General features: G+C 44.0%; 1 protein-coding gene across 1 annotated transcript in view; it reads right to left on the bottom strand.

Moving 5' to 3' along the window:
* Positions 1 to 13,482: 13,482 nt before the first annotated feature.
* LOC126199443 (gastrula zinc finger protein XlCGF8.2DB-like) overlaps positions 13,483 to 27,370 on the bottom strand; it is a 37,022-nt gene continuing 23,134 nt past the window's right edge. Inside the window, exon 3 of the mRNA XM_049936361.1 lies at positions 13,483 to 13,878. Coding sequence (XP_049792318.1) covers positions 13,483 to 13,878 — 396 coding nt within the window. The remainder of the gene's footprint in view (positions 13,879 to 27,370) is intronic.

Below are 27,370 nucleotides of genomic sequence, written 5' to 3'. Positions count from 1 at the left end.
ATCATCCCTATGTTTTCATATTTCAGATTCTCCGATTATTGCAAGTGGTGGTCTTACCATCGTCGTCAACCACACTTCTACAACTTGCATTCATACATCCAATACGTATACGTGCAGGGGCAAAGCCCATTGGAAACCGGATAAAAAGAACTTGAGAGTATCCCCATCTTGAGGTAAGAGTGGACAATTATCTTATTTTTCTTTTTCTTTTATTGGACGACGGCAGTTAACGTAAATAGGATTAGAGATGTCTAGGCTGCGACAAAACTCTCTTACTGGCAGCGATTATATTGAAGTAATACACCGACAGAAGAAAATAGCAATAGCAAGGAGGAGCTGTGGGATATAAATGGAAGTTGGTAGCGTGTTTCTACGCCTGAAAGATAACGTCTATTGCATCTTAGCGCCAATCGCGTAAGAGCAGCGCTAGTAGCGCCAACATGAGGATGCAAATCAGGCGTGCCTCAATTGCACGCTATAACGGCTATGAGCGTCAGTTAACTTTGAAATTGGACGGGGTGGGCTGATGTTAGTCAAGAATCCAATGGAGGCCATTTTTAACACCCAATTGAGTCTGAACGAGGTTCTAAGAGAATCAGGATGATCCTTCTGCGATACTGCTGAGAAATATATGGCAGTAAAGTGGCCACTGTACATGATAACTATCAGTGGTGGTCACAAGAATGCATGGTTGCATGGCGGCCATGTGGCATGACGGAGAGGGAAGACCACAACGTTTGGCTTAAGGCTCTGGTGCATTGTACTGCGTCTGCGGCAGCAATCTGAGCAACATTCGACTTCACTGTGAGACATCGAACTGTTACAAATCGATTACTATAAGGGCGGTTCCAAGCCAGACGCCCCTGCTCATTTTAGACTTCAGTGGTGTCAAGCGAGAGCTCTGTGGAGGGAATGCTGGAGGTCTGTCGTGTTTTCTAATGACAGCTGGTTGATTATTGGTGCCAGTGATGGCCATGTGTTGGTTGGAAGGAGGCCAGCAGAAGGCCTGCAACCAACCTGTCTGTGTGCTAGACACACTGGACCTGTACCTGGAGTTATGGTCTGGGATGCAATTTCGTATGACAAGAGGAGCGCTGTACTGGTTGTCCATGGCACCCTCACTGCTAGTTTGTACGTCAGTCCCGTGATTCGATCAGTTATGCTGCCATTCATGAACATCACTCTAGGGGGTGCTTTCCAACAGAATAACGCTCGTCCACATAGCGCTGTTGTAACCTAACATGCTTGCAGAGCTTCGACATGTTACCGTGGACTGCTCGATCACCTGATGTTTCCCCATTCAAGCATATATGGGACATTATGGGACGACAACTCCAGTATCATCCACAAACAACATTAACCGTCCCTGTGTTGAGCGACCAAGTGCAGCAGGAACTGCATCCCACAGACTGACATCCAGTGCCTATACAACACAATGCATGCATGTTTGCATGCTTGCATTCAACATTCCAACGGTTACAGCGGTTGTTAATTAGCATTTCACATTTGCAATGGCCTACCTCATGCTTACATTAACCTGCGATCTTGCAGTGTTAAGTACACAAACAGTATACAGAGAAGTTGCAGTACTAGAAAATTGCAGCGAAATGCAGGAAGATCTGCAGCGGATAGGCACTTGGTACAGGGAGTGGCAACTGACCCTTAACATAGACAAATGTAATGTATTGCGAACACATAGAAAGAAGGATCCTTTATTGTATGAATATATGATAGCGGAACAAACACTGGTAGCAGTTAGTTCTGTAAAATATCTGGGAGTATGCGTACGGAACGATTTGAAGTGGAATGATCATATAAAATTAATTGTTGGTAACGCGGGTGTCAAGTTGAGATTCATTGGGAGAGTCCTTAGAAAATTTAGTCCATCAACAAAGGAGGTGGCTTATAAAACACTCGTTCGACCTATACTTGAGTATTGCTCATCAGTGTGGGATCCGTACCAGGTTGGGTTGACGGAGGAGATAGAGAAGATCCAAAGAAGAGCGGTGCGTTTCGTCACAGTGTTATTTGGTAAGCGTGATAGCGTTACGGAGATGTTGAGCAAACTCAAGTGGCAGACTCTGCAAGAGAGGCGCTCTGCATCGCGGTGTAGCTTGCTGGCCAGGTTTCGAGAGGGTGCGTTTCTGGATGAGGAATCGAATATATTGCTTCCCCCTACTTATACCTTCCGAGGAGATCATGAATGTAAAATTAGAGAGATTCGAGCGCGCACGGAGGCTTTCCGGCAGTCGTTCTTCCCGCGGACCATACGCGACGGGAACAGGAAAGGGACGTAATGACAAAAAAATGGGTCAAATGGCTCTGAGCACTATGTAACTTAAACATCTGAGGTCATCAGTCCCCTAGAACTTAGAACTACTTAAACCTAACCAACCTAAGGACATCACACACATCCATGCCCCAGGCAGGATTCGAACCTGCGACCGTTGCGGTCGCGCGGTTCCAGACTGAAGCGCCTAGAACCACTCGGCGGACGTAATGACAGTGGCACGTAAAGTGCCCTCCGTCACACATCGTTGAGTAGCTTGCGGAGTATAAATGTAGATGTAGATGTAGATGCAGTCCAGGAAATTCATTACTCTACATTAATTTCTTTTTGTCAGTGTGTTAATCACATAGAACCAATTTTGAACCCTTTATATAGTGGATTAAGAAACTTAAGTATACAATGTATTCTCGAAGTATAGTTAACGTGTTTTTCCCTGAAAGTCCGTGCGTGGCACAGAGTTGAATAAAATGCACCATGGATCATCAGGGCACAATATAAACAACATAAAGAGATTTTTCGCATTGCAAACTGAGTAGCGTCTACCTTGCAAATTTCGTGGACATTGTGGTCAAGATTCTTGGGAGGGGGGCGGTGGGATAGGAACCGTGAGCCATGGGAATGGGAACACGTGCTGGTGTCTTACACATACGCAAGCACCACTAAAGGAAACCTGGAGGGTAATACAAGGGTACTTTGTAAGGTCAGGCCAGAACCTTGTACCGGCAGTTTCGAAACTGCTATTACCTGTGGCCCAAAAGCCAATGATCATTGGATATCAGATAAATCACTCTATTTCCGCATTAGGGTCATGACTGCACTGTTATCCCACCCCACCTCCACCCTATCCTCCGCCGTCACCTTCTGTATACTCTACACTGCTAAGGGTGCCACCTTCCACCTGTGAGTGGTTATTGCGAGTTGACGTCGAACTTACGCGATGCTCACATTAATGTGGCTGGACCGTGGAACTTAAAGAGTCGGGAGATTCCAGTCTTATTCTCATAAATTGTTAATTAGCAAAGATCAGTGAAGGACGTTTCCTACTCACCATTCCGGTGATTCGTTTTTCTGTGTGTGAAACTATTAGTAATAGGTGCTTACCTGACTCATTAATGCTTGTAAAAAGATTTTGTGAAAAGCTTTCAGATATTAAACTTACAAATATTAACTCTATAATGTTTTCTCGGTCAGCCATGTTTTATACAAACACTCTCTTCACTATTAATTTTTTATCCTAAAGTAGGAATTATTAATTTTTAATCATGCCTAATTGCTGTTATATACTTTCGTCAGACAAGTCCGATAACACAGGTGTTCGCAAGCCTAGTGTCTGGATAACATAACGTAAACAGGAGTAAAGGAAAATAGAAAAAAATATTTTTGACAACTTCTTTATTGGACTTTAAATGCGAACATTTTTAGGTGAACTTATTGTTTCATTTAATTCTTTATTGGAAAAATTTATAAGATTTACATAAAAGAAAGTGAAATATTATATTTAATAGAGATCAACAATAAATTTAAGTGGGACTTGTAGAAGAATGAGGTCATCAAAACAGAGTAGCAAGGTATGAACACGGTATGTTTTTGTACCAATATCCTCACTTTGTTGTCTCACAGTTTATCTGACACAGTGAGATCAGCGAAAATCTAGAAAAGAAATGTGCTTTCAGATTTCATCACAAATTATTTCTCATATTGAAATGTAGTCCAAGTATTTATGGAATATCAGTGGTAATGTAATGACCTCAGACGAATGAGCCACATACATAAGTAATGCCTATAGACATAAAGAAAGCACGAGTTTCCCGTTTATCGGTTATGGAAAAATTGCAAAAGAATTTATACTTTACTTTGTGATCTTTATATTACGTTAGGCGTTGGTGTGTAGTAAAGCAAGCGAGAAATGTTATCTGGAACTCTTCAGTGATTGTTTTAATCATTTAAAGAGATAAGGTCTGGTGAGGAAGAGATTAAAAGCAAACAACATACAACGAGACTTACGTATATCTGAAGAAAAGTAGGTTGCCTTAATATACTTGCTTGTACACCGTAACTATAGCATATGATAAAACATCAATTATATGTGCTTTCAACCAGGAATACGTCGGACAAGTTGGAACAGATACCTTTTACCATCTCGAGAAACTTAAGGTAGCTATTACATGTCGATAGCTATAATCAAACCAAACAGAAACTTCAGCAAACCATTTGGAAAAGGTCCTCGTTTATCAACCAGACGTACACTTTCCTGCCACAAGTACTAGTACGAGAACTGTTGCGGCAGCATTATCGAAGTGGTTCTCTTTATTTAGAGCTCTGTATCTAGGACGGAATGCTCTTACTTCTGCTCCACAACGCAGTTTGAACAACAAGAAGTGTGGTTTCCATACATCATACTACAACTATACAAACAGATATACAAAAAAAGCTCTCGGTTTTGGACCAGAGCCTTGTACAATTCAAGCTCCACATATTTAGCGATGGATGGCACTTCACATTTATATTCGAGAGTAAGAGTTTAGAAGCTACTCTGTTGTTTATTTATTTCTCACAGTTTCAATGCAACATCCTCTATGCACACAGTTCACTTCTTTGTTAAAAGTTATATTAACCAAAGAAAGAAAATTACGTTTTGAGCTCCTTTATGGCTCCCTCTGTTCAGTGGTGTAAACAAGTCACACGTTATAATTATTATTGGCAAGCCATATGTAGCGTTAAGCTAGAATTCTGTGTACTCTAGATGGATTGATACAATAGAAAGCAAGTTAAAAAACCACTGTTTCAAAGCAAAAATGTCCATTTGCAGGGACATTAATTTTCAGAATGCGATCTCATATCGAGAAGCTAAGTACTTGAAACGTGGTGCTCCATGAAAACGTAAAATTAAGTAAACTCTGCATGCACCAAAGTGAAGAAGAAAGAAGCACAATTCAAGATAAACTTCTATCGAGTACTGCTATTGTCAGATAGGTCAATCTTCCACGGACTACCATAAAAAATTTTCAGATAGTCAGACAATGTCCCATTAACTGTAGGGGGAAGCAATTCAGGCAAGTAAAACAGAGAGTACTGATGAAATTCTCTGAATCAGATATGCACGGAAGCAGAATGACTGATTACTCAGAGAAGGCAGCCACAAGTCTGAAAACCGAGTTAACTTCACATAAATCAAGTTTCTTTACGGTATAAATTCGAGACAATTTGCGAAAATTAATAGAACGAAATCTCGCAAACTTAAACTCATTATCCACACTTCCTTCCAGTGGTTATCACTTTATAAGAAAAGTAAAGCATCTCAGTTCCCTAAAGTACCCATTTTCCGAAATTGCTAAATTCCATCATGTTGTACATACATGAGAAGCTGTTTGCAAGAAAGGAGGGGGAAGGAAAACTGCCTATCACTTACATCACCATGTATGCACTAGTCTGAACACTCGACTAAAGTACAGTGCAATTCAATAAGCGCAGTGAGCAGAGACGAGGAATCTATTCTTTAAAATGAGACAGTGAAAACCATTCACACAGATGTATATCGCAAAAAATGTATAGCAGCTGCTTGTCCGTTAGCGGTATTTAAATACACTCTGAGGTTACTGTTCCTCAAGCAGTAGAGTCCAGGTCATGACGAGGAGAAGACGACTGAAAGACGGAGACGAACGTATGCCTGGTGCTACACCCTCCAAACACACGAAGAAAGGGGGTGACTAAATTTACCATGCCCAGTACCGCTGGGATAAATACTTGGAAAAATATTTAAGGTAGTAAAGTGTAATTAGCAATTAAAAAGTGAATGAGTAAGGGAAGCAGATCAGATCCCTGACACCATCTTATCCAAATTCCTATGTACCGCACGTGCATGTCAACAAGTTCTGCGCAATGTTCCGACGGCAGTCGGTACCGACATCTGTCAGACGCAGCTGGCTTTGTTTGAGGCTGCTTCGTCATTCGTCCCGCGTGTTAGCTTTCAGATAAGCAGGTCGAGTCATACCATCAGATGACTGATCATTGTCAGGACATGATCGCTTAATTGAAGAATCGCCTTTCACGTTGCATAAACAGTATTTTTTTTTTTTTTACTCTGTCTGGAAGAACTCCCTGATGTTCTGCGACTGTATTATTACGCTAGGGTTTCTCTTTCTGTTATTCGTTAAAGTTAAGCAAGCACAGCCTCTCATCATATCTAATGCAACACTGTTATTTACTGTGGTGTTCTGTTTATAGTTATGCAGGCTCCTCAACTCAGGGACTATTCACAACACTTCACAAAACCAGATAAACAGTTACCATACATCCATCATTTACAGTGACTAGTCACTTTTCTGGAGCGGTCTCATAAACAGTTATCTATACGGTTTCTTAACTATACTTCCACGAAAGAGCGCAACACACAGCATTAAATCAATCTTTTCACGCTACAATACAGGTCATGATATTTACGAGAGGAGGTACTATATTATAATTCAGTAACATTACCCACGTAATCTTTCGCACTAAAACAATCGTCTTATGAAGATGGAATAGAGTGGTCTGAATGCTAATATCGAGCTATCATCGAACTACTGAAAGAACAGCGAATTTGATTGTCACCATAGGACTGACAGACGACTATGAGCTTTCTTGGGCCACCATAGGTGCAAGTTGTTTCTCAATACAAGACCTACCACAAGCAACATTCGCTTTCAGAGAAAACAGAGAAAGATGGTACAAAAATTATGGCAAACAAAAATATACTAGGTCACTACCGACCATAGATGCTACTGTAGAAAACCATGTCATCATGGAGTCAGTTTCATTACATACAATGCTTGCATTTATTATTACTAGTCGATATTTCTGCATGTGTATAAAACTGCTCTATGTGCGTTATACGCGGTGTGAAGTAATGGTGGAAACAGACGAAATTAAATTTTTGAAAGCAAAGTTTTCATCCTTTGCACAAATTAATTTTCGAATAAAATTTTTGTGTTTTGTTTTAGGACACTTGAATGAAACGAAAAGCTGTGGGCTATTTCCTGTTAAGTATGACGAAAGGCATACAGACAGGTACAAACATATTCAGTAGTAGTGACAACAACAAAAAATCTTAAGCAAGCACATGTTGATCAACTCCGGTAATCAGAAAGTAATGAAAATAAATGAGAGCTAAGATTTCTTACCGCTAATGTATTTTTGGGTCTTCGCTTCCAAATAACAGACAATGTGCCCTGAAACTGTGAGTGTAGTTATATCCAGGAAATTTAAGAATAAAAAATAAATTACAGCTTACCAGACTTAAGACTTCGTTTATTGTTACGTTACTAGAAAAGCATGAAGTAAATGTAATATAATTATATACCAGGATATCGAACGCCCAGTACAACTGAGGGTACTGATTGGTTTTAAGAAAACGTTGATGGATAATGAAATAAAACAATCTTTTATAAAAACTGAATATTAGAACTGAACAATCCCACTTAATTTTCTTGATATTTACTTGCAAAATGTCAAAGATACAACACGTGGACGATACGCTATCAGTCATCATCAGTACTATTCAGATTCTCACAAGTTTTATTTAATTACAAACTACTGCACTAATCCGAATCCCTAATGGAAGAGTGAAACATATGTTAATTCCGAATAGCTCAATTCATAATATTACACGGCATTAATGAAAATTACTGACATTTCTCTGAAGGAAATGTTACACACGAATATTTAAGAAAATCACGTACATGTTTACAATGGACGGTCGCTGTGGAAGGAACTAGACCAATAAAAGGATACTGGAATTGTCTTCGATCTCATGGATCTTGTATTGCCATCAATATCAAAATATCAATTTCTTGCAAATGATTTGGTGGTTTTAGACTCACAATAAGATACACATAAGATACATATCATTCTTAGCTATAAGTGATGAATTTCAGGAAACGAAAATTAGTTCTATAAAGTGTTGATTCTTTTCTTATTGTGTCAGTCTGGGAACGTTTGGTGACATACATATCTAGTGAGGCATTGGTTTCATGACTGGTAGTCCCTTGCCTAGGGAATTCTAGAGACATTTTACTGTGAACAATGTCTTTGATTTTGTGTATGGATTCATTAAAATAACTGGAATAATTTTCGTTTATACATATGACCTGTACAATTTATTTTTACTTCTTAGCATGTACTGGTAATATACGTCATTACTTTACATAAGTGATGCAGTTATTTTATATAATTAAATATAGTCATCTCCCAGAAACCGCATATTTAGATATGAAACAGAGATGAAGTACCAAAAATCTCCCACTAGATCAAATTATTGCAGCATTGGGAAAGGTCTCATCTGAAATAAACTTGCTGTTTAGCTATTAAAGAGACTGGTTATCATATACGTTTGGTAAAACGACAGAAAGAAACCAATAACCAAAGCAAAGGATAGTAGCAAAAACTAGAAGTACCAGTACAACATAGCTGTAGAAGATGTACTCGAAAAACTGAAGGGGTTCCACTGTTTATCAACCAAGAGTCGGCAATAAGAATGATAGGAGCGGAGATTGTCTTTGAAAAAAATTAAAATAGCTGCTGTTACATATTAGCTTGGAACTTAAGAACACATTTCTAATCATCTCCGCTAAAAACGCACTCCCGTTCAATAGAGAGAGGTGACTAGTAGCAAGCTTGGGGAACAGAATAGGGAAGAGTCTGAGATGATATAGTACAAAAGGATGTGTGAAATTAACATCACTAGAACGTTGTTAAATGAAGAGGCATCAGACAGAAATGGTGGAGCTAGACATTTCTGCGGAAATATTCTACAGAAAATTGCTTTTCCTAAAGAAAATTAGTTATTATCGAAGCAGTTAGCAGTTAGTACTGTAGTGAGACAAAGATGTAGACATAGGTCTCAGTGGCAATCATTTCACCAAAGTTGTTTCCTTTGGTGCTGCATTGGATCAATATTTATAATTAATTGCATAACGAATATGGAAATTACAGATATATATTCAAAGGTGTCACATTACTGAATGATGAGCGATAGAACCGCTCTTATGGAAATTTCCATATGGTAATGCGGGACATGGATACTGCTAAGATTTTAACAATCATAAAGACTGGAGAGCTCGAAGAACTCCTTACCGTTCACTTTCAGATGTGTGAGGCTCTTTAGTGTAATAAATTCATAATACAGGTCTAGCTGTGTTGGATTTTATAGAGATTTTATAGGACTTCCTGCAGTGTGTACTACAATGAGTACAAGAGAGAGAATTTTTTAAATTGGTTCTGATATTTTGATATAAAGGAAAGCGAACATACAAAAACGTTAGAATGACTTAAGGTGAAATGGATAAGGGGTGTCTCAAGATAGAACAGTGTATACGCGAAAATTATGAAGGCTTTAATAATGGAAAGCGTCACAGTTTCATGTGGTGCTATGCCGCTCCTAAACATAATAAATAAACGTTGAGAATCAACCTAAAATGCCTAAAAGGTGAATACAAAAGACAGTAATCTTTATTTTTTATATCATGTCACTAAACTTTTCTGTTGTCCTCAGTACGACAGATTCTGTTCAAAAAATCTGATTGTGGAGTAGTGGCAGTTTGTGGTAGGATGGAACTCCTTCTTTGATGCTGTAAATAATGGTGACAAAATCTATAGACTTAATTACATATCTTACATTCTATTGATTTTCTTGAGTTTTCAGGGACATTTGATAACAGTACAGAATGTACCGAATTAGATACTGTCGAATAAAATATGAAATAGAACCCAGTACGTTGCCCTCGATCGTGAGTGTTCATCGGAGGTGAGGGTATCATCTGGAGTGCCCCAGGGAAGTGTGGTAGGTCCGCTGTTGTTTTCTATCTACATAAATGATCTTTTGGATAAGGTGGATAGCAATGTGCGGCTGTTTGCTGATGATTCTGTGGTGTACGGGAAGGTGTCGCCGTTGAGTGACGGTAGGAGGATACAAGATGACTTGGACAGGATTTGTGATTGGTCTAAAGAATGGCAGCTAACTCAAAATATAGATAAATGTAAATCAATGCAGATGAATAGGAAAAAGAATCCCGTAATGTTTGAATACTCCATTAGTAGTGTAGCGCTTGACACAGTCACGTCGATTAAATATTTGGGCGTAACATTGCCGAGCGATATGAAGTGGGACAAGCATGTAATGGCAGTTGTGGGGAAGGCGGATAGTCGTCTTCGGTTCATTGGTAGAATTTTGGGAAGATGTTGTTCATCTGTAAAGGAGACCGCTTATAAAACACTAATACGACTTATTCTTGAGTACTGCTCGAGCGTTTGGGATCGCTATCAGGTCGGATTGAGGGAGGACATAGAAGTAATTCAGAGGCGGGCTGCTAGATTTGTTACTGGTAGGTTTTATCACCACGCGAGTGTTACGGAAATGCTTCAGGAACTCGGGTGGGAGTTCCTGGAGGAAAGGAGGCGTTCTATTCGTGAATCGCTACTGAGGAAATTTAGAGAACTAGCATTTGAGGCTGACTGCAGTACAATTTTACTGCCGCCAATTTGTATTTCGCGGATAGACCACAGAGATAAGATAAGAGAGATTAGGGCTCGTACAGAGGCATATAGGCAGTGATTTTTCCCTCGTTCTCTTTGGGAGTGGAACAGGGAGAGAAGATGATAGTTGTGGTACGAGGTACCCTCCGCCACGCACCGTATGGTTGATTGTGTAGTATGTATATAGATGTAGATGTAGAAATCGGAACAGTGTAATCGCAGTCGTCAGTGAAGTGTAAAACCATAAAATTACCACAATGTGGGCCTCACAACTATCGGGAACAATGCAGACTTATTTAGAGAGCAGTCTTTTATATACAGGGTGAGTCACCTAACGTTACCGCTGGATGTATTTCGTAAACCATATCAAATACTGACGAACCGATTCCACAGACCGAACGTGAGGAGAGGGGCTAGTGTAATTGTTTAATACAAACCATACAAAAATGCACGCAAGTATGTTTTTTAACACAAACCAACGTTTTTTTTTAAATGGAACCACGTTAGTTTTGTTAGCACATCTGAACATATAAACAAATACGTAATCAGTGCCGTTTGTTGCATTGTAAAATGTTAATTACATCCGGAGATATTGTAACCTAAAGTTGACGCTTGAAACCTCCGACGTTCAGTTGCGTGTTGTAACAAACACGGGCCACGGTCGGCGAGCAGCATCTGCAGGGACATGTTTACGATGACGACCGTGTTTACGAGTGTGGCTGTAGTGCACTGTTGTGGTTTGGTCTAGCTGTCGCAGTGTCCGCATGTAGTGCTTGCTGCTATTGTTATTCTGCATTCGTCTCCGCACGCAGACCAACTGTAGTACACCGTGTTACCAGACGTCTGTGATAGTGTAGTGTTGTAGGAACTGTGACCATGGTGTATTCGACACTGAAAAGGCGGAGATGATATCTACGGCGAGTGTCGACGAAATGCAGCTGAAGCCTGCAGGGTGTATGCAGAACGGTACCCGGACAGAAAGCATCCAACGTGCCGTACATTGCAAAACATTTACCGCCAACTGTATGCAACAGGTATGGTCGTAGCACGCAAACGGGTCCGTAACAGGCCCGTCACAGGAGAAGGGGGTTGGTGTGTTAGCTGCTGTTGCCATGAACCCACATATGAGTACACGGGACATTGCGAGAGCCGGTGGACTGAGTCAAAGTAGTGTCATGCGCATACTGCATCGTCACCGCTTTCACCCGTTTCATGTGTCGTTACATCAGCAATTACATGGTGATGACTTTAATCATCGAGTGCAATTCTGTCAATGGGCATTAACAGAGAATGCGTTGCAGTTCTACCTGTTTACCGATGAAGCGGGTTTCACAAACCACGGGGCAGTGAATCTACGGAACATCCATTACTGGTTCGTGGACAATCTTCGCTGGCTCAGACAGGTAGAGCGACAGCGACCGTGGACTGTAAATGTATGGTGCGGAATCATTGGCGACCACCTCATTGGTCCTCACTTCATTGCAGGGGCCCAAACAGCTGCAATATACATCGCGTTTCTACAGAATGATTTGCCAATGTTGCTCGAAAATGTCCCACTGGAAACGCGTCGACGTATGTGGTATCAGCATGATGGTGCACCTGCACATTCCGCAATTAACACTAGGCTGACCCTTGACAGGATGTTCGAGGGGCGTTTCATAGGATGTGGAGGACGCATAAATTGGCCAGCCCGTTCTCCTGATCTTACACCTCTGGACTTCTTTCTGTGGGGTACGTTAAAGGAGAATGTGTACCGTGATGTGCCCACAACCCCAGAGGATATGAAACAACGTATTGTGGCAGCCTGCGGCGACATTACACCAGATGTACTGCGGCGCGTACGACATTCATTACGCCAGAGATTGCAATTGTGTGCAGCAAATGATGGCCACCACATTGAACATCTATTGGCCTGACATGTCGGGACACAGTCTATTCAACTCCGTAATTGAAAACGGAAACCACGTGTGTACGTGTACCTCACCCCTCATGGTAATGTACATGTGCGTCACTGAAAAAGACCAATAAAAAGGTGTTAGCATGTGGACGTAATGTGCTGTTCCAGTCTCTTCTGTACCTAAGGTCCATCACCGTTCCCTGTGGATCCCTACGTAATTCGGTGCTCTCCGATACACACGATCGAACAGCGGAGGAGTGGTACTCAAGAGTCAAATTTAGGTTACAATATCTCCGGATGTAATTAACATTTTACAATGCAACAAACGGCACTGATTACGTATTTGTTTATATATTCCGATGTGCTAACAAAACTAACGGGGTTCCATTTAAAAAAACGTAGGTTTGTGTTAAAAAACATACTTCCGTGCATTTTTTTGTGGTTTGTATTAACCAATTACACTAGCCCCTCTCCTCACGTTCGGTCTGTGGAATCGATTCATCAGTATTTGATGTGGTTTACGAAATATATACAGCGGTAATGTTAGGTGACTCACCCTGTATAAGTCCACTGGTGAATAAAAAAAAAAATGATAACAGTCCTTAATGTGGATTCAGCAACATAATCGTCTCTTACGTTTAGACATTATATCGGTATAGTGCCTTGCGGCAAGTCATGTGGATAGCGAAAGGTTGTAACAAACTGGTGGAGCATTCTCATCGTAAGCTATGTGTGTTGGTCATGGAGCTCTTGGACATATGGTGGTCGCTGCGGCGAGCGTGACGTTTCAGTCGCTGGCGGCAGCAGCATCGTCGGGGCGTTGCAACACGTGCTGCACCAGCTCGCCGGACACGCGCATGATGACGCCGGTGCCCGCCGCTTTGACCCCGAGTTCACCACCCCCTCCGCCCGCGTCGCCCTCGACGCCGCCACCACCGCCGGAAGGCCGCGGCGCGGTGCACTTCTTGCGGTGCGTGCGCATGTTGCCGGACTGGCTGAAGCGAGCGCCGCAGAGGTCGCAGGCGTAGGGCCGCAGCCCCGTGTGGCAGGACATGTGCGCCTTGAGGTGGTGCTTCTTGGTGAAAGCCTTGCCGCACTCGCCGCAGCTGTACGGCCTGATGCCCGAGTGCAGGCGCTGATGGAGAACCATGTTGCTGCGGTCCGCGAACCGCTTCCCGCACACCTGCGCCGATAATAACAAACAGCTCTCAGCTCGTGCACCGAACTCAATCACAGTGGAGCCCTACAGTTAACAGGTTACCGACTTGGGTCGCCTTCCACACGACTGCTTCGATCTAACAAATGTTGCTGTAGTATGATGACCTTCTCAAGCATATCGAAAGGTATAAGTCCCAAGTATCACGATCCTACTAAATATGACAAGAGGGTGCAAGCCGCCGAGCCGAGACGCTAGTACGACAGGCTGAAATGGCAGACTGCAGGTTTTCCTGTACTTCATTTCTGACACGTGGTTTTGGTTTCTTCTCTCCTTTATTTTCACCAACATTTGTATCAATATAACGAACCAGGTTTCTCCAGAAAGAAACAGTGGTAATAGTGGTAACCAATGTGGTGCAAATGTCGTACTATACAGGGTGGTCCATTGATCGTGACCGGGCCAAATATCACACGAAATAAGCGTCAAACGAAAAAACTACGGAGAACGGAACTTGTCTAGCTTGAAGGGGGAAACCAGATGTCGCTATCGTTGGCCCGCTAGATGGCGCTGCCATAGGTCAAACGGATATCAACTGTGTTTTTTTTAAAATAGAAACCCCCATATTTTATTACATATTCGTGTAGTACGAAACGAAATATGAATGTTTTAGTTGGACTACTTTTTTCGCTTTGTGACAGATGGCGCTGTAATAGTCACAAACACATGGCTCACAATTTTAGACGAACAGTTGGTACCAGGTAGGTTTTTTAAATTAATACACAGAACGTAGGTACGTCTGAACATTTTATTTCGGTTGTTCCAATGATACATGTACCTTTGCGAACTTATCATTTTTGAGAACGCATGCTGTTACAGCGTGATTACCTGTAAATACCACATTAATGTAATAAATGCCCAAAATGATGTCCGTCAACCTCAATGCATTTGGTGATACATTCCTCTCAAGAGCGAGTAGTTAGCCTTCCGTAATGTTCGCACATGCATTGACAATGCGCTCACGCATGTTGTCAGGCGTTGTCGGTGGATCATGATAGCAAATATCCTTCAACTTTCCCCACAGAAAGAAATCCGGGGACGTCAGATCCGGTGAACGTGCGGGCAATTGTAAGCTGCTTCGACGACCAATCCACCTATCATGAAATATCCTATTCTGTACCGCTTCAACCGCATGCGAGCTATGTGACGGACATCCATCATGTTGGAAGTAGATCGCCATTCTGTCATGCAGTGAAACATCTTGTAGTAACATCGGTAGAACATTACGTAGGAAATCAGCATACATTGCACCATTTAGATTGTCGTCGATAAAATTGGGGCCAATTACCTTTCCTCGCATAATGCCGCACCATACATTAACCTGCCCAGGTCGCTGATGTTCCACTTGTCGCAGTCATCGTGGGTTTTTCGTTGCCCAATAGTGCATATTATGCCGGTTTACGTTACCGCTGTTGGTGAATGACGCTTCGTCGCTAAATAGAACGCGTGCAAAAAATCTGTCATCGTCCCGTAATTTCTCTTGTGCCCAGTGGCAGAACTGTACACGACGTTCAGAGTCGTCGCCATGCAAATCCTGGTGCATAAAAATATGGTACGGATGCAATCGATGTTGATGTAGCATTCTCAACACCGACGTTTTTGAGATTCCCGATTCTCGCGCAATTGGTCTGCTACTAATGTGCGGATTAGCCTCGACAGCAGCTGAAACACCTACCTGGGCATCATCATTTGTTGTAGGTCGTGGTTGACGTTTAACATGTGTTTGAACACTTCCTGTTTCCTTAAATAACGTAACTACCCGGCGAACGGTTCCGACACTTGGATGATGTCGTCCAGGATACCGAGCAGCATACATAGCACACGCCCATTGGGCATTTTGATCACAATAGCCATACGTCAACACGGTATCGACCTTTTCCGCAATTGGTAAACGGTCCATTTTAACACGGGTAATGTATCACGAAGGAAATACCGTCCGCACGGGCGGAATGTTACGTGATACCACGTAGTTATACGTTTGTGACTATTACAGCGCCATCTATCACAAAGCGAAAAAGTGGTCCAACTGAAACATTCATATTTCTTTACGTACTACACGAATATGCAATAAAAATGGGTGTTCCTATTTAAAAAAAAACGCAATTGATATCCGTTTGACCTATGACAGCGCCATCTAGCGGGCCAACCATAGCGCCATCTGGTTTCCCCCTTCAAGCTAAACAAGTTTCGTTCTTTGTAGTTTTTTCGTTTGATGCTTATTTCGTGAGATATTTGGCTTGGTCACTATCAATGGATCACTCTGTATATTATGATCCTTTACTATACTTAGATCATGCCTCATTGCAAATGCCCGACATTGACTAATATTTTTATCACTGATCCTTTCCGAAGAAACACGATTCGCTCCCCCCAGGGGCTCAGCATTCATTTGCTGGGTACGGGCTTGGCGACCCCGGGGTTTCTGAGCTGGGGACTGGTAAGCGCCGCCAGTCCCCTGTCACCGTAAGCTCTGAGCATACTTCAGCGACCACCGTGCGGCGCGGCGGTGGAACGTTGTGTGTCTCAGGGAATGGGGATTTGGCTTGACCCCCCGGATCGCGAGGATGGAATAAACCTCTATAAAAAAAACCTCAATCTCAAGGTGTGCTGCGCGCCGATGAGATGCATGGCTGTTGAGGTGGAACAGTCGTTAGCGGGCAACCTCTGGGGAGCCTGCCGCACCTCCGTTGTATAAGGCTTACCTAGGCACGCGGGGCTCTGTCTAGGTGGACTCCTAGTTCCCTAGCTGCTCGTGGGACCGAGATGGAACCCTCGAAGTTTTCTTCTTCTCCCCCCAGCGGAAAGGGTGGGCCGATGGTAGGTTCTAACACCCAATCTCACAAGAGGGCTCGTGTAGCCAGTCCTCCTGATTCAGGTAGTAGTAACAGAACGCATGCTGCTTCGCAGAATGTGTTTCTTATAATTAAAAGAAAAGATGGGAGTTTCGAAAAAGTTTCGCCATTTTACATCCAGAAAGGCTTAGAAGGTATTGCTGGCACATTAAAATCTGTAAAGCGCTTGCGAAATGGCACCATGTTGGTTGAAACATCTAGCTTCCAGCAAGTCCAGAACCTTCAGAAGGCACAATTTCTTGGGGAGTTTGCGATTGAGACTGAATTTCACAACACCTTGAACTACAGCAAGGGTGTTGTGACTTGCAGAGATCTCGTTGACATTCCCCAAGACGAACTGAAGGCTGAATGGTCCCGGGAAGGAATTGTCGACGTGCAACACGTTATGAAACGGGTGGATGGTGCTCTCATGAAATCTGACTCGTTTATCCTTACGTTTAACACCACCAAATTGCCCGAGCATGTGAAGGCAGGTTTCCTACGTCTCAATGTACGGCCTTATTACCCCAACCCCATGCGGTGTTTTAAATGTCAACGCTTTGGACACACTACTCTCGGCTGTAAAGGGGAAGCCACTTGCGGGAACTGTGGTAAAGCCGCCCATGAGGGAGTTGGTTGCTCCTCTCCTCCCAAGTGTGTCAACTGCTCTGGGGATCACCCTGTGTGGAGTAGGGAATGTAGAGTTTTCCTTGAGGAACGGAAGATCCAGGAACTTAAAACCACCAAACGCATCCCGTACGGTGAGGCAAAGAAAATTTACAAGTCCCTGCAGCCGCCCACGTTCGCTGCTTCCTTTTCTTCCGTTCTGAAACAGCCAGTCTTGAAAACTGATGCCGCTACACAAACGGAGGTTGCTACTGTCAGCACTAGCACCTGCGTTTGTCAATGTACGTGTGTTGCTGTTGTTCCTGTGAAGCCTGCTGCTCCTCCCCGGCCTTCTGACCAGGCCGTGGTAGCTGACATCATGGAACTTCCTGCCCCTTCCCAGGTCCAGTCTTGTGCAATGCCCAGCGCTGCTACACCCCCTACTGCTTCTGAGGTTTTGGCTCCGCTGCCACCTCAGGCCAGAAAATCGAAGCCCAAACCAAAGGTGAAGACTCGCCCGGTAAAGGAGACTGAAGTTCTACAGTCTGCTGATGTTGATGTCATTCTCTCTGACGTCTCTCTCGACTCCTCTTCAGAGGCGATGGAGGTTGATGTCAGACTGGGACAGTCATCTCGCCCAAAAACAGTTTTTGGGCGAGATGATTGCCCACCTGTTGTGGGCTCTCCTCCCCGACAGAAAGTGAGACTGAAGGTACTCCCACTCTGATAGATGGCTCCCATTATACAGTGGAACATGAATGGATTCCGGGCACATGTGGAGGAACTGTACCTCCTAGCACGGCAACGCCCCCTGTGCTTGTGTTTACAGGAAACACATCTAAAACCATCTGATGCTCCGGTACTCAGGGGCTATACGTTGTATCGCAAAGATGACCTGACTGGAGACAGAGGCGGAGTCGCCGTGTTTGTCAATAATGACCACCACTCCTCTGCTCTCCCCCTGGATACTGACCTGCAAGCAGTTGCAGTTGAAATTCATTCCCGTCGAAGGCTTACCGTTTGCTCCCTTTATTTACCCCCTCTGGATGCAATGACCTTAGACGCTCTCACAGATCTTATCGACCAACTCCCCCGCCCATTTCTCCTCCTGGGAGACTTCAATGCCCATCATGTCCTGTGGGGCTCCACTTCTCTTTGCACTCGAGGTCGAATTTTGGAGAGCCTCCTAACATCTCAAGTGTTGTGCATCCTCAACACAGGTACTCCAACTCATTTCTCTACCGCTACTGGGTCATTCTCAGCCATTGACCTATCTTTCTGCTCTCCAGCCCTCACCGACTCTGTTCACTGGGAGGTCATTGACGACCTTCATTCCAGCGATCACTTCCCCATCCGCATTCATCTCCTGGATGGTGTATTGCTGGAGCAGAGGCCGCCATCGTGGATGATTGGCAGGGCTAACTGGCCTCTGTTCACTCGGTTGGCTGTCTTTGAACGCCACAACAGCGTACAGGAATGGGTGGATCACATCACACTTGTGATCCATCATGCTGCTGACCTGTCCATAGCACAGTCTTCTGGCCCTCCTAAGCGGCGCCTTGTGCCTTGGTGGACGGAAGAGTGCCGTTCAGCCATCCGGGACAGGCGTGCGGCTCTTCGCCGATTTAAATGCCGCCCAACAGCGGTCAATCTTACCGCCTTTCGCATCGCGAGAGCCAGGGCACGCCGTGTCATTAAAGAGAGCAAGAAAAGGTCATGGCAGGAGTTCCTGGACTCCATCAACCGTTCCACTTGTTCCACAAAAGTATGGGAAGCCATCCGGAGGATTTCCGGTAAACGCAGCCGTCTACCAATAGCTGCAGTCCTGAACCAGGGATGCCTCCAAACAACACCCAGAGCCATTGCTCAGACGCTGGCAGAGCATTTTGCACAAAGTACTGCCACTGCAACCCAGGATCCAGCATTTCGTCGCTACCGTGCGACTGTCGAACGAGCGAAGTTGGACTTTCGGTCGAACAGTTCTCAGGCCTACAACTCCCCTTTCTCCATGTGGGAACTTGAATCGGCACTTACTGCGACTTCTGACACTGCACCAGGTTACGACCGCATCCGGTACTGCATGCTTCGCCATCTGCCAGCGGCGTCAAAGGAAATCCTCCTCGAATGTTTTAATCTCATATGGCAGACAGGAGTGTTCCCCACCTCGTGGAGGGAGGCAATCTTCATCCCTCTCCTCAAACCAGGAAAGGAGCGCACATGTCCCAGTAGTTATCGTAGTATCGCCTTGACAAGCTGTGTTGGAAAGACCCTGGAACGGATGGTTAACCGTCGTCTGGTCTGGCTGCTAGAGACCAGACAGCTCCTTAGCCGCTTTCAGTGTGGATTCCGAAAATTTCGGTCCACGGTCGACAACCTGACCCTCCTCGAGGCGGCTATTCAGCAGGCTTTCCTCCGTCAGCATCACTGTATCGGTATCTTCTTTGATATCAGTAAGGCATATGATACTACTTGGAGACACTGTATTCTTGCACAACTGCATCAATGGGGCTTTCGTGGCCGCCTCCCCATTTTCATTCGGTCTTTCCTGTTTCAGCGGTTTTTTCGGACCCGCGTTGGTAACTGTCTGATCGCTTGAGCAAGAGAACGGTGTCCCCCAGGGCAGTGTTTTAAGCGTTACCCTCTTTGCCATAGCCATCAACAGTATAACGTCTACAGTGAGGAGTCCAGTACAGTGCTCCTTGTTTGTGGACGACTTTGCTGTTTTCTGTTCCTCCTCCAGTGTTGTAACCGTGAGCCGTCAGTTGCAGCTAACAGTGCGGCGGTTAGAGGAGTGGGCTGCAAAGACAGGTTTTCGGTTTTCTGCCGATAAGTGTGTTTATGTTCATTTTAATCGTTCTCGTCGTCTTTTTAGCCTGCCTTACATATGGGGGATGCTGTCCTACATTTTAGAGACGCAGTGCGGTTTCTGGGCCTAATTTTTGACTCCAGGTTGTCATGGCTGCCACACCTACGTGCCTTGAAAATCAGAACCCTGAAGGCACTGAACATCCTCAAGTGCCTCAGCCACAGGTCTTGGGGAGCGGACAGGGCGCGTCTCCTTCAGTTTTATCGGGCTTTTGTGTGTTCACGGCTGGACTATGGGTGCACAGTATATGGGTCAGCGAGGCCGTCTTATTTGCGGATCCTTGACGCTGTCCACCATGCTGGGATTCGACTGGCCACGGGTGCTTATCGGACCAGTCCCATACCCAGTCTCTGTGCTGAGGCTGGCGAACCGCCACTTACCATCCGGCGGCAGCTACTGCTGGTGCGCCAGGCTTGTAAGTTTCTTGCGGCTCCCAGCTCGCCTGCTCACCGCCTTGTTGCCCATCCACCTCTGGACCGCCTTTTTTCCCATCGTCCCCGGGCTACGTTGCCATTTGGGATTCGTGTGCAACGTGTTCTAGAGTCACTCGGTGTGGAGTCTGTACAACCCCAAATCCAGGGTTTTAACCGCCTGCCACCCTGGTTACTGAAGAGGCCCAGAGTGATTTTAGATTTATTGCAGTACAAGAGAGATTGCACTCCTGCCACCGTTTTTAATGCAGCATTTTCTGCTGTTTTATCTGAGCACCACGACTATGTAGCGGTTTTTACGGATGGGTCGAAATAAGGGGATTCCGTTGGTTGCTCAGTTGTTTTTCTGGATCGTGTCCTCAAGGTCCGACTGCCTCAGACTTTTACTGTCTTTGATGCAGAATTGTCTGCGATCTTGCGGGCGCTGGAGCAGATGAGACATTCTTCCTGTCCTAAATTTCTTGTCTGTTCCGATTCACTCAGTGCCCTTCAATCATTGCACCATTTGTACCCGGCAGATAAAGTAGTCCAGACCGTCCAGGATGCCCTCCTCCGATTACAGCGACTGGGGAAGGTTGTAGCTTTCTGATGGGTACCGGGGCATGTCGGCATTGCTGGGAATGAGAGGGCAGATCTCGCAGCCAAGGAGGCGTGTCTTGATCCACACGTATCTCAGTGTGCTATCCCTTTGCACGCACTCACCTCGCTGTTGAGCTCCCGAGTCATGTGTCGGTGGGAGGACGAGTGGCTGGAAGTGACTGACAATAAGCTCCGTCTAGTCAAGCCCACAACGCGTGTGTGGTGTACTTCCTTTCAGCCCCATCGACGGGACGAGGTTCTCCTCACTCGGCTTCGAATAGGCCACAGCCCTATGACGCATGGCTTCCTGCTCCGGCGAGAAGACCCTCCAATGTGTGGTGCTTGCGGCGTCCAGGTCACTGTGCGCCACGTTTTATTGGATTGCGTTTTATTTTCTGACCAGCGGGCCACGGCTGACTTGCCAGCGGACCTGCCAACTCTTTTAGGCAACACTCGGACGAATGTGGTTAAAGTTTTAAAGTTCTGTGCCCTGTCAAATGTTTTTACAAAGATTTTAGGGAGGGGATTTTAACTTGTTTACTGTGTGACAAGCTCGCCCATATTTTATGTACGTGGCCAGCCAATGACAATTTCCTGTGTCATTCTTGTTGCTATGTTATCCCTTACCTTAGGTTTTACTTTCTTATGTAGTATTTTCCCTCTTTTCCTGCTTTCTTTGAGTGTGTTTTTCAGTTTTATACGGTCTGTCCACATTCGTTCCTTTTAATGTGTGTCAGGGCGCTGATGACCTCGATGTTGAGCGCCCATAAGCCCCAACACACACACACACACGATTCGCTGTAGCAATACAGGTGTTTGGTAGAAGAACAGGAGAAAGCTTAGATTCGATAGCAGTACGGGAGATTTCCAGTTTGCCTCATTATCTGGCCACGGCAGCGTCGCTGGTCGAATATCGATGTTCTAATGTTGTTTCCAGTGGGCTCCTAAGATTTCTACTTCTGAAAAACGTATTAGAAGCGCATCATACTTCAACAGCATTTATTACACCTAAGTTATTGCTACAGTCATGCCAAAGTGAAGTGTCTTCCATGACCGAGTGCTTCCCTTGTAAGAACTTTACAGCTTCTGTGTAGGTGGAAAATATAATTCTGAGTCAGTCACAGGTATTTACTTCCTCAATCATGTATTTCGACAGCTAAACCACCATAACAAGCAGGAAAGTATATTTTACATCTACATCTACATCTACATCTATACTCCGCGAGCCACCTTACGGTGTGTGGCGGAGGGTACTTATTGTACCACTATCTGATCCCCCCTTCCCTGTTCCATTCACGAATTGTGCGTGGGAAGAACGACTGCTTGTAAGTCTCCGTATTTGCTCTAATTTCTCGGATCTTTTCGTTGTGATCATTACGCGAGATATATGTGGGCGGTAGTAATATGTTGCCCATCTCTTCCCGGAATGTGCTCTCTCGTAATTTCGATAATAAACCTCTCCGTATTGCGTAACGCCTTTCTTGAAGTGTCCGCCACTGGAGCTTGTTCAGCATCTCCGTAACGCTCTCGCGCTGACTAAATGTCCCCATGACGAATCGCGCTGCTTTTCGCTGGATCATGTCTATCTCTTCTATTAATCCAACCTGGTAAGGGTCCCATACTGATGAGCAATACTCAAGAATCGGACGAACAAGCGTTTTGTAAGCTACTTCTTTCGTCGATGAGTCACATTTTCTTAGAATTCTTCCTATGAATCTCAACCTGGCGCCTGCTTTTCCCACTATTTGTTTTATGTGATCATTCCACTTCAGATCGCTCCGGATAGTAACTCCTAAGTATTTTACGGTCGTTACCGCTTCCAATGATTTACCACCTATGGCATAATCGTACTGGAATGGATTTCTGCCCCTATGTATGCGCATTATATTACATTTATCTACGTTTAGGGAAAGCTGCCAGCTGTCGCACCATTCATTAATCCTCTGCAGGTCTTCCTGGAGTACGTACGAGTCTTCTGATGTTGCTACTTTCTTGTAGACAACCGTGTCATCTGCAAATAGCCTCACGGAGCTACCGATGTTGTCAACTAAGTCATTTATGTATATTGTAAACAATAAAGGTCCTATCACGCTTCCTTGCGGTACTCCCGAAATTACCTCTACATCTGCAGATTTTGAACCGTTAAGAATGACATGTTGTGTTCTTTCTTCTAGGAAATCCTGAATCCAATCACAAACCTGGTCCGATATTCCGTAAGCACGTATTTTTTTCACTAAACGTAAGTGCGGAACCGTATCAAATGCCTTCCTGAAGTCCAGGAATACGGCATCAATCTGCTCGCCAGTGTCTACGGCACTGTGAATTTCTTGGGCAAATAGGGCGAGCTGGGTTTCACATGATCTCTGTTTGCGGAATCCATGTTGGTTATGATGAAGGAGATTTGTATTATCTAAGAACGTCATAATACGAGAACACAAAACATGTTCCATTATTCTACAACAGATTGACGTAAGTGAAATAGGCCTATAATTATTCGCATCTGATTTATGACCCTTCTTGAAAATGGGAACGACCTGTGCTTTCTTCCAGTCGCTAGGTACTTTACGTTCTTCCAGAGATCTACGATAAATTGCTGATAGAAAGGGGGCAAGTTCTTTAGCATAATCACTGTAGAATCTTACGGGTATCTCGTCTGGTCCGGATGCTTTTCCGCTACTAAGTGATAGCAGTTGTTTTTCAATTCCGATATCGTTTATTTCAATATTTTCCATTTTGGCGTCCGTGCGACGGCTGAAGTCAGGGACCGTGTTACGATTTTCCGCAGTGAAACAGTTTCGGAACACTGAATTCAGTATTTCTGCCTTTCTTCGGTCGTCCTCTGTTTCGGTGCCATCGTGGTCAACGAGTGACTGAATAGGGGATTTAGATCCGCTTACCGATTTTACATATGACCAAAACTTTTTAGGGTTCTTGTTTAGATTGTTTGCCAATGTTTTATGTTCGAATTCGTTGAATGCTTCTCTCATTGCTCTCTTTACGCTCTTTTTCGCTTCGTTCAGCTTTTCCTTATCAGCTATGATTCGACTACTCTTAAACCTATGATGAAGCTTTCTTTGTTTCCGTAGTACCTTTCGTACATGATTGTTATACCACGGTGGATCTTTCCCCTCGCTGTGGACCTTAGTCCACATCGCCTTGTGTGTGGCGAGCATCGATGACTCCTTGTGGCAATACGTGAATAAATCAAGAGGTTATTTTGCTTATTTTACTGTTATTAATTAAATGAATTAGCGTCTAAAGATGTAACACAGCAAATTTACGTTATAGTTTGACGAAAACAGGAGATGCTTTAGGACGTTTATGTTCTTCCCTGTTTTCTTATTCGTTTTAGGTATCATTTGCAGTCCTTGCAGTATAATGTATAATGAATAACTCTGTACCACAACAACAAAGGCAATGAATTTACGTGTCCTATGACATAAAGATGCATTTGAAAGAAAAGGAAGAAAACGATGTAGCTGAAGTACTGTAACGGTGTGAAACAGCTATAAGTATTTGTGGCAAAGTAGTGAAGTTTTCCTACGCTTACTCCATCGAAGCTACTTTACACTTTAAATGTAAACACATGTGTATTACGTCAGAGACATGGCCTATGACCATGGTATCAGAATTATACACGAAGAGTTGATTGTTTTTTTATTTGAAATCGTCGTGGAGACACGGAATAAGATTTCTGTGGCAACCATGGTGGCATATGACTTTGTTCATCGAGTTCAGGTAGTTCTAAATTGCAGAAACTAGTTAATAAAAATGCAAGGGATGCAAAAATATGCCACATGTCGAAGTAGACTGGTTGGTTGGTTGGTTTTGAGGAAGGAGACCAGACAGCGAGGTCATCGGTCTCATCGGGTTAGGGAAGGACGGGGAAGGAAGTCGGCCGTGCCCTTTTTGAAAGGAACCATCCCGGCATTTGCCTGGAGCGATTTAGGGAAATCACGGAAAACCTAAATCAGGATGGCCGGACGCGGGATTGAACCGTCGTCCTCCCGAATGCGAGTCTAGTGTCTTACCACTGCGCCACCTCGCTCGGTCAAAGTAGACTGGTTCAATACTTTTTGCAAACAAAGGAACGATATCTAAGGAGGGCACACGTTTGAGATACGGAAATATTAATTGTGCCCCAAATTCGTCAATGTTTTTTTAGGAATTATTTCATACGGAGACAATCTGCTATCACATTAAGAACCTCAGTCGATTTTTGAGACTTAAAAGAATTAAATGCATTCTTACATGCTACTGGCAAATATACAACAGGAACTCTAATCAGAAATGAGTACTGAGAGGATATTTCAGGAAATGAACAGAAGGTCATGGCCTAGCTATGATCAGTATTTGCCTGCTGTAAAACGACCAGGCTAGTTGCATGTGCCTAGACACCTAATATGGACCTGAGACTAGTTGCTACGCCAACAAACAGACTATGGGAAGATTTAACGTGTGAATCTTGTCTTTAAACAGCTAAACAAGTAGAATTAAGATCTGTAAGATACTCGCAGAGGCTAGCAGAGTCTCTAAGAGCAATTGGACTTTGTACTATGGGAAAAGTGCTTCAACTGCTTGGTGAATATTTTGACCAAAGTATCACAAGTCTGGAAAAACGTATTAGAGTAACCCGAGGAATATTCAGATTGTAAAGACTGAAGTGCAACTTAACCGAAGGAAACTGATTTTTTAAGGGAAGAAGGCAGAAATGCCATTTTATCCATTGATTGCGTAGCGTACTGCGATTCATCACGCCGCAGCAGTATTACGCGTAAATGTGACTTCAAAGTGGTTAGTTGAAACTAATAACGGACAAGTGTGAGGTTTATACTGAGATCTGATTTATAAGAGTGAAAGGCTCTACAGTTGCCGAAGCTCATCACAAATACGTCTGTTAATAGCTACAGTGAATTGGAAAACTTGCCAACTTTGTGTCAGGGACTTCAAAACTTGAAAGTGTGGATGACATTCATCCATCACTTTAACTACTAGACTGAACATGTTCAAGCTGAAATTAATGAACAGTTGCACGTAACCATAAACTTGGTTCCAATTAATCGTGAATCGGTTTTTGGAATAGAAAAAGACGAAGACTTACTAAACTTTTGATTTAGTTAAACACTCGTTACTAATGCTTACATCTTCTGAGAGACGCTAGCAAACTGCTTTGTCAAACTCACAGCAAATGGTGAGCAGTTCTGCTTTGGAGAAGTGGTTTACTGTATTTGAGTATTCGTCAGGGAACCGTGTGTAACGTAATGAGAATGACATAATCTTTCTCTCATACATCGTTAGTCTCTATCAGATACTATCAAATTTCATGAGAATACTAAATGGAATGGCAACGATATTGTGGAAGTGTTCATAAAATACACTACTGGCCATTAAAATAGTTACACCACGAAGATGACGTGCTAGAGACGAGAAATTTAACCGACAGGAAGAAGATGCTGTGATATGCAATTGATTACCTTTTCAGAGCATTCACACAAGGCTGGCGCCGGTGGCGACACCTACAACGTGCTGATATGAGGAAAGTTTCCAACCGATTTCTCATACACAAACAGCAGTTGACAGGTGTTTCCTGGTGAAACGTTGTTGTACTGCCTCGTGTAAGGAGGAGAAATGCGTACCATCACGTTTCCGACTTTGATAACGGTCGGATTGTAGCCTATCGCGATTGCGGTTTATCGTATCGTGACATTGCAGCTCGCGTTGGTCGAGATCCAATGACTGTTAGCAGAATATGGAATCGGTGGATTCAGGAGGGTAATACGGAACGCCGTGCTGGATCCCAATGGCCTCGTATCACTAGCAGTCGAGATGACAGGCATCTTATCCGCATGGCTGTAACGGATCGTGCAGCCTCGTCTCGATCCCTGAGTCAACAGATAGGGACGTTTGCAAGACAACAACCATCTGCACGAACAGTTCGACGACGTTTGCAGCAGCATGGACTATCAGCTCGGAGACCGTGGCTGCAGTTACCGTTGACGCTGCATCACAGACAGGAGCGCCTGCGATGGTGTACTCAACGACGAACCTGGGTGCACGAATGGCAAAACATAATTTTTTTCGGATGAATCCAGGTTGTGTTTACAGCATCATGATGGTCGCACCCGTGTTTGTCTACATCGCGGTTA

The sequence above is a fragment of the Schistocerca nitens genome, chromosome 8 (genome assembly GCF_023898315.1).
Source record: "Schistocerca nitens isolate TAMUIC-IGC-003100 chromosome 8, iqSchNite1.1, whole genome shotgun sequence".
In the NCBI taxonomy this organism is placed as follows: domain Eukaryota; kingdom Metazoa; phylum Arthropoda; class Insecta; order Orthoptera; family Acrididae; genus Schistocerca; species Schistocerca nitens.
The sequence above is the reverse complement of the archived record's forward strand: the minus strand, read 5'-3'. Positions and strand labels throughout refer to the sequence as shown.